Below are 19,668 nucleotides of genomic sequence, written 5' to 3' on the forward strand. Positions count from 1 at the left end.
AGCCCTGCTGTCCAAGCAGTAGGGCTGTGTGAAATGTCTGCAGGAAGTGTGCTGCACAATAGTAGGGAGTCGGGTCCCTCCATGATGAGCTGCTCACAGCTCCATCCTGCTCCCCACCCAGGCCCTGCAGCTATGCACTCCAGCCCTGAGCCCCAAGCCCCACGCAACCACCTGGCTGGGCAGCAGCCCTAGCCCCAGCCCTGCCCAACTTCCTCCCTATGGGGGCCTCAATCCCATCACCCCCAGACTTACCTACAGGAGCTGCTCTCCAGGCTGCCTGGCAGCTACATGCATGTACGTGGAGCCTCTGCCTGACCACCCTCCTCCTGCTCTTCCCAGCCCCTTGCAGGCTGGAACTGCCTGCAGAACTCATTGCGAAAGTGGAAAATCTGTATGTTTCTCTGTTAAAATGAGAAATCTGTCTTTTAACTAAGCAAAGGGGAAAATCTACATGTTTTTCCATTTTTCTGTGGGAAACAGAAAACCAGGACCCCTGCTGACAACTTGTTAATTAAGCCACTGGCTGCTTGTGCATAGGTGCTCCCTCCTCACTCCCAACCCTGGGGCTTCATGTGGGCTGTGTTGTCTGACTGGGCTTGCATCCTCCTTCCTTCCCCCACCCCCCCAGTCAGAGGACTCCACAAGAAACTCCCAGCAGCAGCTGTCTGACCTGCTATGTTATCAGTTAATTGTTCAATCAACATAATTAGAGGAAGTTAAATGAGTTGGATTTTTTTTTAATGATATTTACATCTGTAATCTGTATTGGTTAGCTCTGATGCTGTGGAGCTGGCCAAACCATGGCACTGGGATCCTGGCATGTCTGGAGCAGGCCCACTAGTTTGTAGTGTGGGAAACAGCAGGAATGGTGGCAGTGGCAAATAATTCCTCAGTTCAACGATGATCATCTACCCTGGCTCACGGATGGGCTTTCAGGTGACTAAATAGTCCAATTCTTGAGCCACAGACCGATCAGCAGCATTTGCAGGTCTTTCCACAGGCAGGCCAGGCTGTAGGCCAGGGCTGTTCTCCTTTTCCTTCCTCCACTCTCTCTCCTCTGCTTCGAGGGCTTCAACATAGGCTACTGCTCAGTTGTGGCTGTGGCACCACCTGAGCTGGTCAGGCAGCCAGGTCCTCCCAGCACTTTCTCGAGGTGTCCTCAGTATATCCTTGTAGTCTCAGCTGTAGCTCAGGCTGCTACGCTACTAAGCTGGGAGAAGAGTACTTGTTTTGGGAGTCGAGGGGTCTACTCTCAACAGCGAGCTGGGGACCTGCAATCCAGGCCGTGCAAGCAGAGCTCAGGGCAGCCGAGGAGGGCCTCGTACGAAGTCAGTGCACACCGACTACCTGAGGGCCGAGAAAGTAACTACAGGAGTAGCTGCGCGCGTCCAACGCTCGCTGCTCCTTCTCCAAGCAGCTGCGCCGGCGCGGACTCCAGCAGCTCCGGGCGGGGGCGGGGGCGGGGGCGGGACCGCACCGGTGCCGATCAAAGTGATTGACCGGTTAGGGGCGGGGCCTATACGGTTTCTCCGCCACGAGGGGCGGGGCCACAGGTCCGTCAGCGTGATTGGCGGGAGCTGTGCAGGAAGCACGCCCCTCGTGATTGGCATGGGGCCGGTTTGGAGCGAGGGGGGCGGGGTAGAGCGGTGGTTCGGCCGCTGTGATTGGCAGGTGGCGGCGGCGGGTGGGTGGCTCGGCCGCTGTGATTGGCAGGCAGCGGCAGCGGGGGTGCTGAGGCCGCGGAGCGGTTTGTTTTGCTGGCGGTGCGGGCGCCCCGTGGAGGCGGCGAAGGAGAGTCAGGGACGCCCCTCCCTCTCCCCCTCCCCCTCCCCCCCAGCCCCGGGCCCGCCGGGCGGAGGAGCCGCCGAGGGGCCGCCGGAAGGAGGCGGCGGCGGCCCGGGCCGGGGCCCGGGAATGTGGCGGCGGCGGCGGCGGCGGCGCTGAGCCCTCCCCCCGCTCTGGCCGCCATGGAGCCGCGGCGGTGACAGCCGCCCCCCGCCCGCCGGAGTGTAGCGGCCCCGCGGGGCGCCGGCCGCCGCCGCCAGCGCCATGGGTAAGGGCCCGGGCCGGCGCGCGGCCTTGGAGCGCGCCCGCCCCTTCTCGTCCCGTCCTGTCCCCCGGGGCTGAGCAGCCGCGCGGGTGTGTGCCTGGCCCGCGCCGGGGGGTGCAGCCGCCGTGGCTTGTCCCGGCGCCGGCTGTGGGGGGCAGCGGGGAGCCGCGCGGGGCCGGGGAGAGTGACGCTCTGGCGGAGGCGGCGCGGCCCCCGAGCCGGCCCTCGGCAGGGCTGACGGACGTCCGAGCTGGGCTGCAGCCGGTGGGGGTGGGGCATGGAGTCGCTTCGGAGGGGAAGGTTGTGGCTGTGGCAGCGGTCGGAGACTGGGGATGAAATCTCAAGTGCGCGGTGTCCCGCGCGAGCCTCCGCCTCGTCCCCGTGGCTCTTCCTTCAGGTTTAGAGACGAGCAGCCGAGGAGCTGGGAGAAGCAGGGCAGGCGGCTGTGGTAGCCATGGCTGACCTGGCTGCTCTGCTGGGCTACCGCTTCAGATCTGTGCAGGGAACAGTTCTTCCCAGCCAGGTTTCTCGGCTACCCGGCTGTTTGTTCTGCTGAGGATGAGAAGAGTTGGACGTTTCTGCCGACCAGAGCTAACTTAGTCATGCCTGTGTGCTGGCAGGGGAAGCGCAGTTGTTAGTTCAGTTGCAGTGTGGTGTAATTGCTGTGCTTTGGGGGTTACAGATTTGACTTTTCTTTTCCCCTTGCATGTCCCTCAGATAACTCTCTACTGTGCTGTTTTGTCTCCGGCACAAATTAGTTCCTGTGTTTTTAAATTATAAACCCATGCAGCATCAGTCACCCTGGTTAAAATAAACACGTATTGCTTGCTTGCAGATATATATGCATTCAGTTGCATAAGGATTGGCTTCCCGGGGTGAGCGCAGTAGCCTGCCTTCTCCACAGGAACAAACCTGGTGGTCTTTAAATGCACAATAATTGGGAAGGAGAATGTCATCTTTCCACTAAAATGTCCTTGGATTACCATTGCATACCCACTAGTTGTGCATGGTCATGCCTTAATCTTGCACAATGAAAAGATATGATTTCACAGGTGGCTAAGATGTGGCATAGGCTAGCATAGTAGGCTAACTATTAAAAAGCTAATGGAAGAGCACCGATCATGCTTTTCCATCATCCTGAGCATATTCCTGGTTACAAGAAGTAATCTTACCTGGATTTTAAATAATTCCATATTGAGAGTTTTCAGCAGGATGTCTGTCTGGCATCTGTGACGGTTTCATACAGAAGTTCAGCTAACATAGGTAATTTGTCCAATCTAGCTCCCTTTTTCTTTGTAAGGTAGCCTAAACAAAAGATGCAGTTTAAGACGATGTTGAATATTAACCAAGGAGTATTAGTCTTAATGCAACTGAAGTTTCTTAAAGCTGATTTGGTGGCGTGTTGGAAGTGGTTTTGCTGAATTTCATTCTGTACAGAAGGCTCTTTAGCAGTGACTAAGATGCTGATGCTGCTTTTGTTAAAGAGAAATGTGCTTGTGTTTGAGAAGCAGAGGGGAGAGCTGTGTTAAGGCTGACTGGCTTGTGCTAGGCCTAGATTGAAACGCTCACTGCAGGCCCAGCTGCAGTTAAGTCTTTCCCTCAGTCTGCTTTTTTTTTTTTTTCCTGCCTGTGTCATTTCCTTCCCTTGGCTCACACGCTTACCCGTAAGCCGGGCCCTTAGGTTTTGCTGTATTGACAGCCCCTGTTGCATTGTGGGGGGAGGGGGAAGGAATGAATCTGCCATCTACTACCACTTCTCAGTTCCGAACCTTTTTGGAATCTGTAGGGGTTCTCAAACTGTTTTATCCCGTACAAAAGTATAGAGGTGCTGTTTATCACGTTTATAAGACAAGTGATTTCCACATGTCTTCATATCTGCCAGTACCCTAGACAACAGCTTGCAAAGTTGATGTTAAATAATTACCATAAATTTCACTGAGCTGCATGGCCCTTGGCTCCCCCACTTCTTAGTGCAAATAGTATTGTATTAATATTTGATTACAGGAAATGTCTAGAGGTCTGAATCAGGGATTGAGGGCCCCTTTAGGTCTGTGCAGTACCTAAGCTGTGGAGCTTTATTACTGGTTGCAGGCCTTGTGGCATACAGTCTTTTTATTTAAGACACTGTTACTCTCACAGAGTACCATATGTTGTACTGACCACCATACAGTGGAGGCCTTTTAATTAAACTTTTCAAAAGAGCAAGGTTTTAAGGTATATGTTGATGCTACTTTGTTTTTAACTTGTAAAATTAGTTAATTGGCCATAAGTCTCCTAGTCATTTGTGTGAACAAACCTCATGCCACTTAGGTGAAAAAAAATGTGTTTATCAGTCAGAGATGAACAGACTCTACTGTCGCAGAATCTCCCATTCTCATACCATACAAAATAGCATGCTGGTTTATAGGGGTTTACAGGCTTCCTGTTTTTACCAGTGTACAAATGCTTTCTACTCTTTGTTTGTTTGAACCTTAGGATTTGCTCTCTCTTACAAAACTGGTTCCATCTTTGCTGTATAAAATGCACTGTCTCTGTTTATTACACAAGTCTGAATGAGTTTCAAGTGAAATACATTCTTTATTGCAAAAAAGTAGCTTTTTCTGGCAATAGCAATTTCTCTGTATTAACATTATAAAATCCTAGACTACCGTTTTTAAAACATGAAAAGCATTTCCTGGACAATGTCTTTCTTGTACAAGGTAGAAACTTGTATTCTTCAAACCAAATGGGCCTCTAGAGAATTGGGGTTTCACAGTGGTCTTAAAAAAATGTTTCACTTTGTAATAACTTCTCCATTGTACCATTTGCAGCACTAACAGCTTAATGTTTCACTTTTTAAAAAGTTGTAATAAAAAGTATTGATTAGATTAAAATGCATACCCTTTGACATCTTTCAAAAGGCAAATACAAATCTGTTACAATACAAACCTTAACAAACGTTACACTTTCATCTAAAATGAGCAAAGCTCAGGTATTTACAAATTCAGCATGTAGTGAAAATGGAAGATGGTGCGGGATCTTCACTTCCTACCTCCCCAAAATAACCTTTAAAAAAAAGTCAGTTGTATATTACAGAAGTAGGTTAGGTTGAACACATCAAATATTTTTGGGTAAATGCTTTTAGCAGTCTTTACAGGGGTGTAGGTTGTAGCTGTGTTGGTCTAAGGACATAGGCAGATTCAGATTCACCCAAAGAACTTTGCCTGCTTTTAGCAGTCTTTAACTTTTTGTATCTGCATATATCTATAAATGATTACAGTTACAAATGCTTACTGATAAAACTGCTGTGCAGATCAGTCTTAAATTTGAGCATGCAAGGTGCTTAGTGTTTTTGACCCTTGGAATTGCAAGATGGAACTCAAATGTGTCAGTATAGTCAAACATATTATATATTGTTTATATAGACAACAAACAAATTCAGAACAAAAATATCTAAAAACTTATTCAAAACAGTCTCTAGTATGCTTTAACACAACGACCAAATTAGAGGCCAGAGATGACATGAAACATAAATGCTGTGTTTATTAATCGTGCTGTGTTACCTGCAGTTGCTGTTGTTTGAACAGCATTATTGTTCAGATACAAATATGCACAAATCATGAAGTGAGAATTGTATATTTAGGGGGGTCCACCAAGATGTGCTGTTGTCATCTCTATCCTGCGATAGAACCAGCAGGTGTACTTTCATGTCCCCCTTGCTCTGTGGGTTCTCAGAGTTCTTCAATCACAATTTCTTATTTTTAAGCTGTTTCTGCCACCTGAAGTGTGAGCTACTTATGCAAACAGCAGTGGAGTGATGGATTATACAGTGGGGAAATATAATTAATTATACACAAAGTGCTGTCAGATGCCTAAAATAACCAAATGAGACAAAGGAGAAAAAAATACTCTTAGTTCTACTACTCCTTGGTGCTACTTATAACAGTATTAACAAAAAGACTTCAGGTCTGTGGGCATGAACAGGCATACAGTTATAGAGGTATACCTTGTATACAGTTATAGAAGGCCAATCGTACCTTGTCATGCATCCACAGATGCATCCCAAGCAGGTCCATGGAGGTGTTCCTCCCCTTCTGTGTGACACTGGTCAGGCTGCAGCTGGAGTACTGCGTCCAGTTCTGGGCGCCGCACTTCAGGAGGGATGTGGACAACATGGAGAGGGTCCAGAGGAGGGCCACTCGCATAATCAGGGGACAGCAGGGCAGGCCCTACGAGGAGAGGCTAAGGGACCTGTTCAGCCTCCACAAGAGAAGGCTGAGGGGGGACCTAGTGGCTGTTTACAAATTGGTCGGGGGGGACCAGCAGGCCTTGGGGGAGTCCCTGTTCCCCTGAGCACTACCAGGAGTGACTAGGAATAACGGTCACAAGCTGGCAGAGGGTAGATTCAGGCTAGATATCAGGAGGCACTACTTCACTGTCAGGGCGGCTAAGATCTGGAACCAACTTCCAAGAGAAGTGGTGCTGGCTCCTACTCTGGGGGTCTTTAAGAGGAGGCTGGATGAACACCTTGCTGGGGTCGTTTGACCCCAGTACTCTTTCCTGCCATGGCAGGGGATCGGACTCGATGATCTACTCAGGTCCCTTCCAACCCTACCAACTAGGAAACTATGCAGGGTGTGTGGGGGGTGAGATTTTGCACTTGGGAAGGCACATCAACTGATCTGCTCTGTTTTCCCTGCTCACTCGTAACCTGCATTATGTGAACTTTCACCATGGTAATTTACCTCTAATTCAAGTGAGAGAAATTATTGTGGTTTAACATCGCCTACTGTAGGACTAGGCACATGAAATAGATATACCCATTTCACCACCATTGTGGTAAGCCACCTCCTGTTTATAACAGTGTGTTTCACCTGTCCATCCTCTAAACTTCATGACTTGTCTCAGTTTTAATAATGCCTGGGCTTTAAACTGCCTTTCTTCAGTTTGGTTGAAAGCTCTCTACAGAGGAGGCCATTGTCATATCTTCTTTCACGTAAGTGGTGATGGATGGGTCATTTTTGACTTGGAGGGATGTGGGCAGTGGGGTTCCGCAGGACTCGGTCCTCAGGCCCGCACTGTTCAACATCTTCATCAGTGACTTGGACGAGGGGTAAAAAGCACCCTGTTCAAATTTGCTGATGACACTAAGATGTGGGGGGATGTGGGCACGCTAGAAGGGAGGAATAGGCTGCAATCGGACCTAGACAGGTTACAGGAGTGGGCAGATGAGAATAGGATGGGATTCAACACTGACAAGTGCAAAGTGATGCACCTGGGGAGGAGCAACCAGCACCATACCTACAGGCTGGGGAACTCCCTTCTTGTCAGTACAGATGCAGAAAAGGATCTTGGAGTCGTCATTGATGCCAAGCTGAACATGGGCTGGCAGTGTGGGGTTGCAGTCAGGAAGGCCACCTGCACCTTGTCATGCATCCACAGCATCCATGCATCTCAAGCAGGTCCAAGGAGGTGATATTCCCCTGTCTAGTTGTGGGCGCCATACTTCAGGAGGGATGTAGACAACATGTAGAGGGTCCAGAGGAGGACCACTCGCGTAATCAGGGGGCAGCAGGGCAGGCCCTATGAGGAGAGGCTATGGGACCTGAACCTGTTCAGCCTCCACAAGAGAAGGCTGAGGGGGGATCTAGTGGCCTGTTACAAACTAGTCAGGTGGGACCAGCAGGCACTGGGGAAGTCCCTGTTCCCCTGAGCACTACCAGATGCATAAAACTTGCAAAGGACCCAGGAGATTACCAGGTGCTAAATGAATCTGCCTTACGAACAGCAAAAGAGGAACTAAATCCATCAGAGTATCACAAAATCATTATTAGAAAAAACATAGGGGCGGACGGGGGGTTACATTAGCTGAGATGCATCAGCTTCTGGGACCATAGGAAAGTAGGACTAGAAGGGACCTTACAAAGTCACCTGGTCCAGCTCCCTGCCTAAGACAGGATCATACCTGGTTAAACCATCCCAGCCAAGTATCTGTCTAACCAGCTCTTGAAAACTTCCAAGGATGGAGATGCCACTACTTCTTTAGGTAGCCTGTTCCAATGTCTGACACCCCTTCTCCACACCCCATAGTGAGAAAGTTCCTCCTGATCTCCAAGCTAAATTTCCTTTGTTGCTGTGGTTTGAGGCCATTCATAGAATCATAGAAGTAGGGTTGGAAAGGACTTTGTAGATCTTCAAGTCTGACCCCCCGCCTGGGCGGGAGAACAGACTGGACTCAAATGAGTCCAGCTAGGTAGTCATCAAACCTCTTCTTAAAGATCCCCAGGGTAGGAGCCAGCACCACTTCCCTAGGAAGTTGGTTCCAGCTCCTAGCTGCCCTAACTGTGAAGTAGTTCTTGCGGATGTCTAATCTAAACCTACTCTCTAATAATTTGTGTCCATTGTTCCTTGTCATGCCAGGGGGCATTGCTCCCAGTCCTGTTCCCTACAGCCACAGAGACAGGCTATTTCCATCTTCTTTTTAATTGCTTTTAGGTATTTGAAGATTGTTATCAAATCCCTTCTCGGTCTTCTCTTCTTCAGGCTAAGTAACTCCTTATAAGTCGTGCTTCCCAGGCTCCTAATAATTTTTGTCGCCTCTTGCCAATCTGTCCACATTTTTCTTGAAGTGCAGTGCCCAAAGCTGGACAAAGTACTCCAGGTGAGGCCTTACCAATGCTGAATAGAGCAGAAGAAGAGTTTTTGCTTCATTTGCATGAGATGCTCCTATTAATATAACCTGATATGCTGTTGGCTTTTTTTGCTTGTATTCAGCTTATGGTCTACCGCTGAAGTTCCCAAACTTATATTGCCTACCGCCTTCCAGATGTACCAGCTGCTCGCATACCCCAACCAGCATACGGCTTATATTTTAACCCTTTAAATGTCAATTTTTATAATGAAAATTAAATCTGCTGTTACACAAATTCTCGTGGGTCCCCTCCCCCCCAAGATGCTCTGTGTACCTCCAGGGGTATGTGTACCATGGTTTGGGAACTCCTGGTCTGCTGTAATCTGTAGGTCCTTCTTTCCAGTATGGCAGCCTAGCCAATCATTCCCCAGTCTGTATTTGTTCCAGGTGTAGGACTTGAATTTAATCTGGTTGATGTTGGACCATTTCTCCAGTTTATTCAGATCACTAGATCTGAGCCCTACCCCCTTGAGTATCTGCAACTCCACCCAACTTGGTGTCATCCACAAATTTACCAAGTGTGCACTCAGTCCCATCATCTAGATCATTAATTAAGATGTTAAACAATACAGGAGAGACCCCCTGAGAAGGACCCACTTAGTACCTCCTCCCAACTATGCATTGAAGAATTGCTGATTATTTGTTGAGAATGATGATTCAATACTCAGTTTTGTATTGCCACCATTTGTACAGGATCTGATCTGTGCAAAAACTGAACTGCACTGTAGTGCTGTGATAAGCCCAGGACTTAAACTAAATAGAGAACTCTGAAGGACCATGTTTTATAGACAGCAGCTGTTGCTTCAAAAGGGGGGCAGTCCCTTTGTCTGTCTGTCCAAGCTAAAGTGGGTGCAAGCATTCTCAGCATTGGTCTAACTGATCTTATTCAAGTCAGTAAAAACTTTACCAGTAACTTCAGTTAGACCAGAGTGAGGTCAGTGCTTTCAAAAATCCCATGCACACTTCCAAACAGGAACTGTGTATTTGTCCAAATATAGCACAGTGGGACTCATTTTGACTAGGGCTTTTGGGTGCTACGTTACAGTTTTCCACTCTTGTTTTTAAGCTTTAATGGCTTGCTGTCTTTTACAGAAATGTTGGCAAGTTTTCCCCCCCCCACACACATCTCCTTTAGGGACTTTAAGAATCAAATTTTTTCATTGTGTCTTAATTAATAAATGTGTTACTGGCCCAGACTTCTTAATAAAAAGAGTGGGCCAATAATAAACATGCTGAGCTAACTTTAGGAATGGTTATGTGAAGCATGCAGTATGCAAGGAGAGGATACTTGCTTTTATATGTGCTTTTGCTACACCAAATATGAAGGGTCCCTTACTAATCTGTCCTGCAACCAGACTGGATTAAAAAATGCTGATCTTTCTTGAAATGGGTTTTGAGTCTTTAAATTAAGCCTATAAAGTTGTTTAAACAGGAGCCCCAGAAATAGATCTAAGTTTCAATTTAAGACCTTTATGAACTGCTACCTTTAAATATGTTAGGACAAAGTGGAATCATGGATTAATCCCAGTAGTAATTAGATTTTAAATATTGCGGCCTAAATTTAAGTAGAGAAATTTTTACAATCTTATTTGTGGTGTTATTTCTGCTTATATCACTGATAAAGCATCAGTGGCTTTCACAATTCAAAAAAGCCAGCTTTCCACATATTCATGAAAAATGCCATAGAGAACAACAGTTTTTTTTTTCTTTGAGTTTGCTACTTGTTGGTTCAGACACATGACCAGGTTACCTTCTTACTACTAGAGGAGATTCAGCTGAATAAAGTATTTGTCAAAGAAACAAGTGCACTGAGGGAGAGGAAAAAAAGTTTTGATAAGTGCAGAATGTAGTAGTTCAATAATATAATTCACACATAAGCATGGACAGCAAAAACACAAAATTTACTGCTTAAAAGGGAAGGGAACTTGCAATTAAATCTGCTAAATTGCAGTAACTGATCTCACCTGTTTCATTTGCTAACAAGTTATTGGAGTTTAACTTCATGTAGTATGGGATAGTAGTGAACAGATGAAACAGTTACAACAGAGCAGCAGACATACTCATGAGTAATAAAGGCTAAGGACTTCCTTTTAAAGCAGTGTAATAGCTTCAGCTATACATATAGTGATAAGTTATATGACTGAGAGCATCCAGTCCCTAGTTTTTTTAAACCTCTGTAGGATGGTCAAATTATCATGATCTGGCTTGCTTTCTTATGGAGATGGGATAGTACCTTAGAAATGAGCCAGTTTGAGCAGAGGTGTGTGCGCTACGTGCCAATTTTCTCTTCTCTGTCCTGGGCAATTTAGTTGAATTACTATGTTTGTGAAAGCAAAAACTTAATATGTTATGCTTTACCTAAAAACATCTATGGAACAGTTCAACTACTTCACTTCTGTCAAGTCCTGCAGTACCTTCTGTTATTTCAGTTTTAGGATGCATAGTGGTTTGTCTCCTGAACTCAGGCAGGCTCTGAGGTGATGCAGTGTATTGGGTACTTACAGCCATAATTGTATCAAATCAGTTGTAATCAAGTTGTAATCAAGTTAAAATGGTGGTGTAGTTGGTAAAGGTTAACAAACTCAGTAATATGGATTTGACTGAATAATTACAAATAAACCTTCACCATGACTCTTCTCCTGCATTACACTTCTAAGTCTGCTTATACAGAGACTAGTTACAAATGACACAGTTCAGGTTTGTAATGGCAAAAATTTCTTTTCACATAACTGGATTAACTGGATTAAAGCCTCGATTGATCCGAGACTCTGAGGGAGTACACACACAGCACTTGGAGACCTTTTCAAGAGGGGAACATTTCAGAAGGGTAGAAGCTAGTACATTCTAATTGTTGTGTGAAAAAACAAAGGAGGATTCAGCTGCAGCAAACCAGCTCCAACTTTAACACCCTTTTGTCTAGGCTTACAGTTGGAGCTGATTTGCTGCGGCTGAATTTTCTCCATTTATTCACACACAGCATTATAATGTACCTGCTTCTGCCCTCTTGATTTTCCCTTTTGAAAGGGGTCCCAAGTTTCATGTGTCCACACCTTAATCTTGTTTAAGGGATCCAGTAAAGTCTTGTGCATGCTAAGTTTACACCCCATGGAGTAGAGGAAAACCAGGACTTTTGAGTTAGTCCTGTTTGCACTACAGCCAATGACTTATGGTTACTTGACCCCTTTCACAGTTGTAGCAAAATGTGAGGTCACTTGATTTGGCTTTTACTATCACAATAGCTGGTCTGAAGCACCTTAGCACAGTGGGGTGATGAAATATTTGAAGTGTGTGGACTCTGCAGACCAAAGTGCCTGCTAAGCTGGGGACTAGCAGGTCTCAGTAGTGTCTGAACTCGGCATGTTACTGAAATTCATTGTTGCTGCCCATCTTGGTTTTGGGTTTTTTCCGGAGGAGCAGCTGATGGCTCCAAGTTCCTACACCCTGTTTTCAGGCAAACAAATTGAAACTGAAATAAGCAGGCAAAGTCAATGTATATCTTGGCTGGTCAAGGAGGAAAGACAATAGAAATCTTGCCATCTCGGTTTCACTGGAGAGCAGGGCCCCTTGTTCTTTGAAAGAGAGCACTTCAGAGCCTAAAATTTTCCTAAGACTCCATGCAGTGTGCAACTGAATAACAGTGCTCTTAAGGAGGAAGCAGCTTCATCTTTTACTCAATCTCCAAAGCTCAGCTTTAGAGAGAGATTCCATTGGCCTCCGGTTTCCCATTAACTGTGAGGCAGAAAACGTGTCTGGTTCCCCTTCGCAAGATGCTCAGAGCTCTGAGCCACAGTTATGATCAGAGCCTTGGCAGGCTGCTGTTGTAATAAGTGACTGGCCTCCCAGTTGTGAGTTTGATCTCTGCTCTGAAGGCCTTGACTGGCAGTTGCCATTAGCACTCCTGCCCCATTTTGACTTGCATCTTGAAGATGTTTTCAAGTCTCACTAATTGTCTCAGCCTGTGTTCTGTGATTTCTTATCTTTTGGGGAATAAGGAGGGACAAGCCCTTAAAGGTCAGAACAAATGTTGGAGACCCTAGAACTACTCCAAAATAACTTGTTGACAGCTTCCTTGCTATTACGCAGGGTTGGCTGAATCATCAAGCAGAGGATGGTTCCTGAGGGGTGCAGACTTTAGAGGTGAAAGGGGAAAGGTGGTTGTCAAGTTTCCTGTGGCAACAGAATATTTTGAATCGTCGTCTGTATGCAGTCTGATTCACTGTCTAGCAAATCTTCCTGGGTCACATTACTTTATTTTTTGAGTGACTGTGCCCAATTAGGCAAAATATGGGCTTGAGCTTCAGGAATTCTTAAGTTTAAAACCTGGCTTTGAGCTGATTTTTTTTTTTTTTATTAATGACATTGGGCAAGAAATTTTAAACTCTCACCTAATGCTGACTTGCCTGTGGAACATAAGTGCCATACTGGGTCAGACCAGTGGTCTGTATTGCATGGTTTAATGTCTCCGGCAGTGGTAGAGGTAGATGCTGTGCTATACAGGGAGAGCACTGAACCAGATATCTCTAGAGCAGCCTATCCCCTATTCAGTATTGTCACTGGTATCTACTGTTTATTGGTTTAGAGATGCCAAAGGAAGCCTATCCAACCATTCCATTCAGTAACCATTAATAGATCTGTCTTCCATGAATTTATCCAGTCTATTTTTTGAGCCTGGCTATGCTGTCTGCCTTCACCACCTCCTGTGGCAATGAATTCCACAACTTAACTACACACTGAGTAACAAGTACTTTTTCTAGTTAGTTTTAAACCTGTCATCTATTAATTTGCTGACATCTTCTAGCAGAAGATGCAAAGAAGGCAGAGCTACTCAAAAGCTACTTTGCCTCAGTCTTCACAAAAAAAATGAGCTGTAGCCAGACACCTAATAAGAATTATCTGGATAAGGAAGGGGGCAAACTGAGGGATGAGATAACAAAATAAATGGTCAAAGAGCTTTTGATGGGTTTGAATGAATTCAGGTCAGCAGGGCCGAATGAGCTTAATTCAAGGGTACTGAAGGAACTAGCAGAGGAGATCTCGGAGCTGTTGTCAATGATCTTCAAAAAGTCATGGGAGAGGGGCCAGGTACCAGAGAACTGGACAAGGGCCAATGTAGTGCCTCTCTTTAAAAAAGGCAAAAAGGAGGACCTGAGGAATTACAGACTGGTTAACCTTACCTCAATACCTGGGAAATTACTGGAGTTTATCTTAAGGAAGGCCATTTGCAAAAATATGGAGGAGGAAAGGCTGATCACAAGCATGTCAAACAAAATTGATCTCCTTCTTTGAGAAAGTAATTGCTTGGGTGAATGAAGGGAATGTTATGGATATATCTGGATTTCAGTAAGGCTTTTAACAGGGTTGCATACAACCTTCTTGTAAACAAATTGGAAACGTGTGGGCTGAACGAAACTATTATAAGGTAGATAGATAACTGGTTCAATAGCCACAAGCAAAGGGTAATTTTTAACAGCTCCATTTCAGAATGGCAGGAGGTTTTGAATGGAGCCCCGCAGGGGTCTGTCCTGGGCTCAGTGCTGTTTTCAGTGCTTCTTGAGCAAGTCTGCAGATGACAAGAAACTGGGAAGGTTTGCAAACACATTGGAAGATGAGAGCTCACTTCAGAAGGATCTTGACAGATTGCAAAGCTGGGCTGAAGTTAACAGGATGAAATTCAGTGCTGACAAATGCAAGGTGTCATACTTTGGGCAGAATAATCAAAAATACAGATACACAATGGGTAACACCTGACTGGATGGCAGCACTACTGAGAAAGATCTGGGAGCCTTGATAGATCAGACTCGATATGAATCTGCATCATGATGCAGCTACATCAAAGGCAGATGTGGTTTTGAGATGCATCAATAGAAGCATTAGGTGCAAGACGCGAGAGGTGATAATGCCTCTATACTCAGCATTGGTTAGGCCTCATCTAGAGTATTGTGTGCAGTTTTGGGCTCCACATTTTATAAAGGAGGTGGAGAATTTAGAGCATCCAGAGGCAAGCAATAAAGGGTGATACAAGGCTTGGGAAGCAAGTCATATGAGGAGAGGCTAAAGGAGCTAGGCATGTTCAACTTGTGGAAAAGGCACTTAAGAGGGAACATAACTGTCTTCACATACTTGAAAAGCTGCCATAAAGAAGGAAAGCATCTTTTCTCTCTGGCTGCCAAGAGGAGGATGTGGGCCAATGGCTTGAAATTGTAGCAAAGTAAGTCTTAGAATGGATATCAGGAAAAACTTCACTATGAGGCAGTGGAGTAGACTGCCTGGGGAAACAGTGGACTCTCCATTACTGAAGGTGTTTAAGAAGAAGTTGGACAGTCACTGGTCAGGGACAGTTTAGGCATAGTTATGCTTATGTTCCACTGCTGGCATTTCCAATGATTCTGGGCTTTGTTGATTGCCCTCTTCCCCTTTCTGCTACATGTATCAGGTGTTTTTAAGTCTCCCTTAGGGATTGGTGTTGGCTTCAGGTAGAGATGGGGATTTTGACTGGGGTGTGCCAGTGCTCCTGCTGGGACTGAAGCTGGAGGTTCCTGTCTAGAAAGTCTTGCCCCTCTGTTCATGGTCAGACCAATCGCCATATTTGGGGTTAGGAAGGAATTTTACCCCATGGGCATATTGGTACAGACTGGGGGGGAGTTGCCTTCCTCTGTAGCAGGGGGCATGGCCCTCTACCAGGGATCTCTTGAGCATATATTCATAGAATCATAGAAGCAGGGTTGGAAAGGACCTTGTAGATCTTCAAGTCTGACCCCCTGCCTGGGCGGGAGAAAAGACTGGACTCAAATGAGTCCAGCCAGGTAGTCATCAAGCCTCTTCTTAAAGATCCCCAGGGTAGGGGCCAGCACTACTTCCCTAGGAAGTTGGTTCCAGCTCCTAGCTGCCCTAACTGTGAAGTAGTTCTTGCGGATGTCTAATCTAAACCTACTCTCTAATAATCTGTGTCCATTGTTCCTTGTCATGCCAGGGGGTGCTAGGGGAAACAGTGTCTCCCCCTAAACCCTTCTGGTCCCCCCCTAGCTATAATTGATAGCCTTTCATAGAAGCAAGACATTGGTTGCTGTGGTTCCCCTTCTTTACCTGGGGCAAGTTAAGGTATTAGGTCTAAGTTGTGTCAGGGTTCATGGTAGCCTTATGTAGAGTTTCAATTATGGGTTGTATAGAATGGCTTGGATAGAGATGATACTGCCTCAGGAAGGAGGCTGGACCAGATGGCTCCTGAAGGTCCCTTCCAGTCCCATTTATCTATGAGTCTATAGTTCTGTAATTTCAGCTGATGCCTCTTAGTTCTTGTATTCTCGGACTTGGTGTACAAAAGTTCCTTGGTCCATAATATCTTAAGGCAGTTTCTTGAAAGAAGCAAAGAAATGACAAAAAATTCAAGATCAGGAAATGTGAAATATGTCAGGGTAAAATTCTGGCTTCATTAAAGTTGATGGGAATTTTGCCTATGATTTCTATTAAACTAAAATTTCAATCCCTGTCTTCCATTCCTGTACAGAACTCCTGTATGGAGTTGTGGAACTTCATAATTATTGAAGAATGTGAAGACGTAGTTTATATATTTGAAAAGATCTCTAAACTGGATCATGTATTTAAAAACCAGATGCAAACAAGAATTTTCCAGCTGATACTCACCAGGTCAACTTGCCTCTTAAACTCTTACTGCTTTCAGATGAACAGGAGGCTTTGAACTCCATCATGAAAGACCTGGTTGCCCTCCAAATGGGCCGACGTCACAGGCTACCTGGCCTTGAAACCATGAAGAATAAGGACACCACTCACTCAAGCAAGCAGGTAATGGACTACTTAAAGCAATAACATAGTGGCCTTGTGGCAAGGGAGAGAATAGGTCAGCAGCAGGTCTGTCTGCTTAAAATGCTAGTGCCTTGTTTCAACTGAAGTAGTGTAAAAGTATGTGCCTACTTTGTGGGCCTTATGCTACCTTCGTTCAGGTTAGGTCCCTGGTGTGTATCTGCTTCTATCATTTTACTTATTATTGTAGACTAAGAAAGGCAGAGCAGCTCAGCATTTTGCCACCTTAGATGTGTTAATGAGGGGATGTTATCTGGATAGATCTGCTGAAAATTATACCAAGTGGTATTCTTGTTGCACAGTTCACATTTCTTTATATATCAGCATTTATTAAAACTTCTTTTTTTCTTTTAAGAAAAAACACAATGCCAGCAACCCAGCCCTCCTGAGCAGCCCTGCAATAACAAACCAATGTGCCTCTGCGGTAGAAGAAAAAAAAATTCCGGTAAGGATACTGGCTTCCATGTCACTACTAGCAAGTGTAAGTTAAGAGCATGTTTTAAACTATGCAGTGTGACCTTTAAAGACCACATTTAAGCAGGTGTGGGAGGTTAAGGAAGCATTTTTCTTTTGTTGGCTCTGCTTTATGGCACAGGGATATACTTTTGTAGTAATATTTCTATGTGAAGGAGAAACCTGGAAAATAGCAATGCTGAAAGGGACTTGGGTCAGAGTTATAGCAGACAAGGCTTCGGCTTGCAATGTTAAATTGAAGACACTGGTTCTAGGCTACACACGGAGATGAAAAATAGGTCACAAACTAAAAGATCCTGTCTCCTTATGGGTTTGATTAGGTTGCACTTAAAACTACAAAGAGAAGAGTTAGGCATCCATAATATAGAAGGAAATTCAAAAAGAACGGCAAAATAAGTTGTCTAGGAGCTTGACTTAAGTGAAACTGCAACAGCCTTTCTTCAAAACAGTTATTTACAAGTGTCTGAGTTGAGTGAACACCAGTGCCTAACAATGCAGATGTCTGGACTCAGTGGCCCACAAGACTCATTTCAGGGTTCGTATGAAGGAGGGAAGCTATTTGGGTGACCCAGTTGTATTGCATCACTAAGAATAATGGGTTGAAACTGAACAAAGAAAAACTACATTTTTGGGGGCAAGTGGAGTAAGCCCTACAAGTGAAGTTCAGGAGACTGGAAAAGTGCCCCACAGAAAGTGGCGGAAGCCTCATTACTTCAGTTTCTTAAAAGTAATCTACATGAACCTTTGGACACTTCTGTAGAGAAGACTCCTGTATTAGCGTCTTGCAGAGAAAGAGGGCAAAAAATAGTTTAAAAAAAAAATGTATCGTCTCTGAAGGGGTTGAATGCGCAAGGATCGGCTACTTTGGAAATTCTATTCATGATCTATGTTGTTTGAGTAAAATACTGTAATGTAAAAGCAACACTTTTTAATGCACAGATATTTGTCCATTGCTGTCTTTTAAGAATCAATTTAAGTTATTGGTGATTAAAAGCAAAAGACCAGAAGGCTTTGGAGGTGTTGCATACACTTAACAAAATGCTTGTGTGTCCCAAGTTCCATAGTGTGCCTGTATGTTGCCCTATATGTATAGATAAAGTGGTTTTAGAAGTGTGATTTTAAATTTTACTCATCCTGGCAATGTGTAATCAGTTATACTTTGCTGCTATCAAAGATGTCCCACATTTGGTAATTGCAGGTTAAACACTAAACTTCTTTGCCAGCGGAGACAAAGATTTGGTGCTTATTAGGTTGAAGAGTCTTGCTCAATACCTATTATTTCTTACATGGGTGTGGTCTACTCAGCTGTCATACTTGGGTCTCTGATGCTCAGTAAATTCAAGAAAGGATGCTGAGTAGGGTTCTTCAATTGGAGGTAGTAAGGCCAATGATCAAATTGTGGCTTGTGCCATAAGTTGAAATGAGCCTGTTGTTGACCTATAATTCATTTGCATGTGTTGCAAATCCCAGTTTGTGCAACCAAGTTGCTTGGAAGAGGCTTGAGATGAAAGTTATTGGGGATGGGGGAATAAGGATTCAATCTGTACGGTGTCTTAATGTGCCTTTTTCAAGCCAGTACATATTTCTGTGGTATGCAACCTTTCTATGTTAGTCTGTTTTATGAGGGGGTGCTTTTTCCCAGAAACCTGTTGTGCTGTTTCATGTCATAATGTCCATGCCTGTTTCTTTTTATTCTTTCTTCACTTCTTTTGTCTCCAGTGTGTCTCTTTGTTCATATCTCTTCCTGTTTTTTCTGTCTTCACTTTTTTTTTTTTCTTCCTCCCCATTCCTTTGCTCACCAGAAGGCTTCCTGCTGCCTGGAGTGGAGAAGTCTGTGAGCAGCCCTTGGGGCTACAAGGTCCAGTATATAGGTTCATGCAGCTGAGCTGTATATTGTGGGAACAGAGGTGGCTTGAGCCAGTGGGCTGCTTTCTGAGCCTGCAGTTTTTGTGGAACAGCCACAGGAAAATGGAGACTGAGTTTCAAGAAACTACCCATTCACCCACAGTAGTGGATTTACAGCAAGTAACCAGATGGAATTTGAGGTTATCCCACCTCTCCTTTCTCTGATCGTTAACCTCCCCCCAGCACACAGTTAAACTGGTCATCTCTCTGGCGGCCTGCACTCCAAGCTGAGAAACATTGCCCAATCTTGTGCAGTGTCCAGATGTCTACTGCCCTTAGGGATGAATTGCCAAAGATTGTATAAACTTGCCTGGAATCTACTTTTTCTCACAGACGTTGATCATACATGGATCTGTTTCATAGAAACATGAGACTAGAAGCACCCTCCTGGGCCATTAAATTCCATCCCTTGCTCTATCAGGCCATGGGCAACTGGTGCCTCCTGAGTCTGGGGGGGGGCACCTGCAGAAGCCAGCAGTGGCAGGGATGGAGCTGGTGAGTACCTGCAGAAGCTGCCAGCAGTGTCGGCGGTGGGGCTGGGGCTGGTGAGCTCCTGCAGAAGCTGATGGCAGCAGGAACAGCTCTGTCCGGGGGTGGGGGAGAGCATGCCCGCCCCTCACCAGTTGTCTATCTATCAGGCATTCATGTTGTATAACTCTGCAGGGAGGGACACAGCATGTGTATGTGAGTTTCAGACTCGACCCACGGGCTGTAATTCCTAGTCCCTCATCCCAAACCTCATAAGAAGCCT

At 45.4% G+C, this 19,668-nt stretch overlaps 1 protein-coding gene across 4 annotated transcripts in view; it reads left to right on the top strand.

Moving 5' to 3' along the window:
- The first annotated feature begins 1,746 nt into the window (after positions 1-1,746).
- The window catches only part of MAP3K3 (mitogen-activated protein kinase kinase kinase 3), a 66,003-nt gene continuing 48,081 nt past the window's right edge, over positions 1,747-19,668 (top strand). The window contains exons 1-3 of one of the 4 annotated variants that reach the window (XM_090044171.1): positions 1,747-2,053; positions 16,399-16,520; positions 16,894-17,019. In XM_090044171.1, the coding sequence (XP_089900297.1) occupies positions 2,050-2,053; positions 16,399-16,520; positions 16,894-17,019 (252 nt within the window). In that variant the 5' untranslated portion in view covers positions 1,747-2,049. The remainder of the gene's footprint in view (positions 2,054-16,398; positions 16,521-16,893; positions 17,020-19,668) is intronic. The other 3 variants (XM_090044172.1, XM_090044173.1, XM_090044174.1) reach the window with 3 other exon arrangements.

Source organism: Crocodylus siamensis, chromosome 4, assembly GCF_052110815.1.
Source record: "Crocodylus siamensis isolate JL-2025a chromosome 4, ASM5211081v1, whole genome shotgun sequence".
In the NCBI taxonomy this organism is placed as follows: domain Eukaryota; kingdom Metazoa; phylum Chordata; order Crocodylia; family Crocodylidae; genus Crocodylus; species Crocodylus siamensis.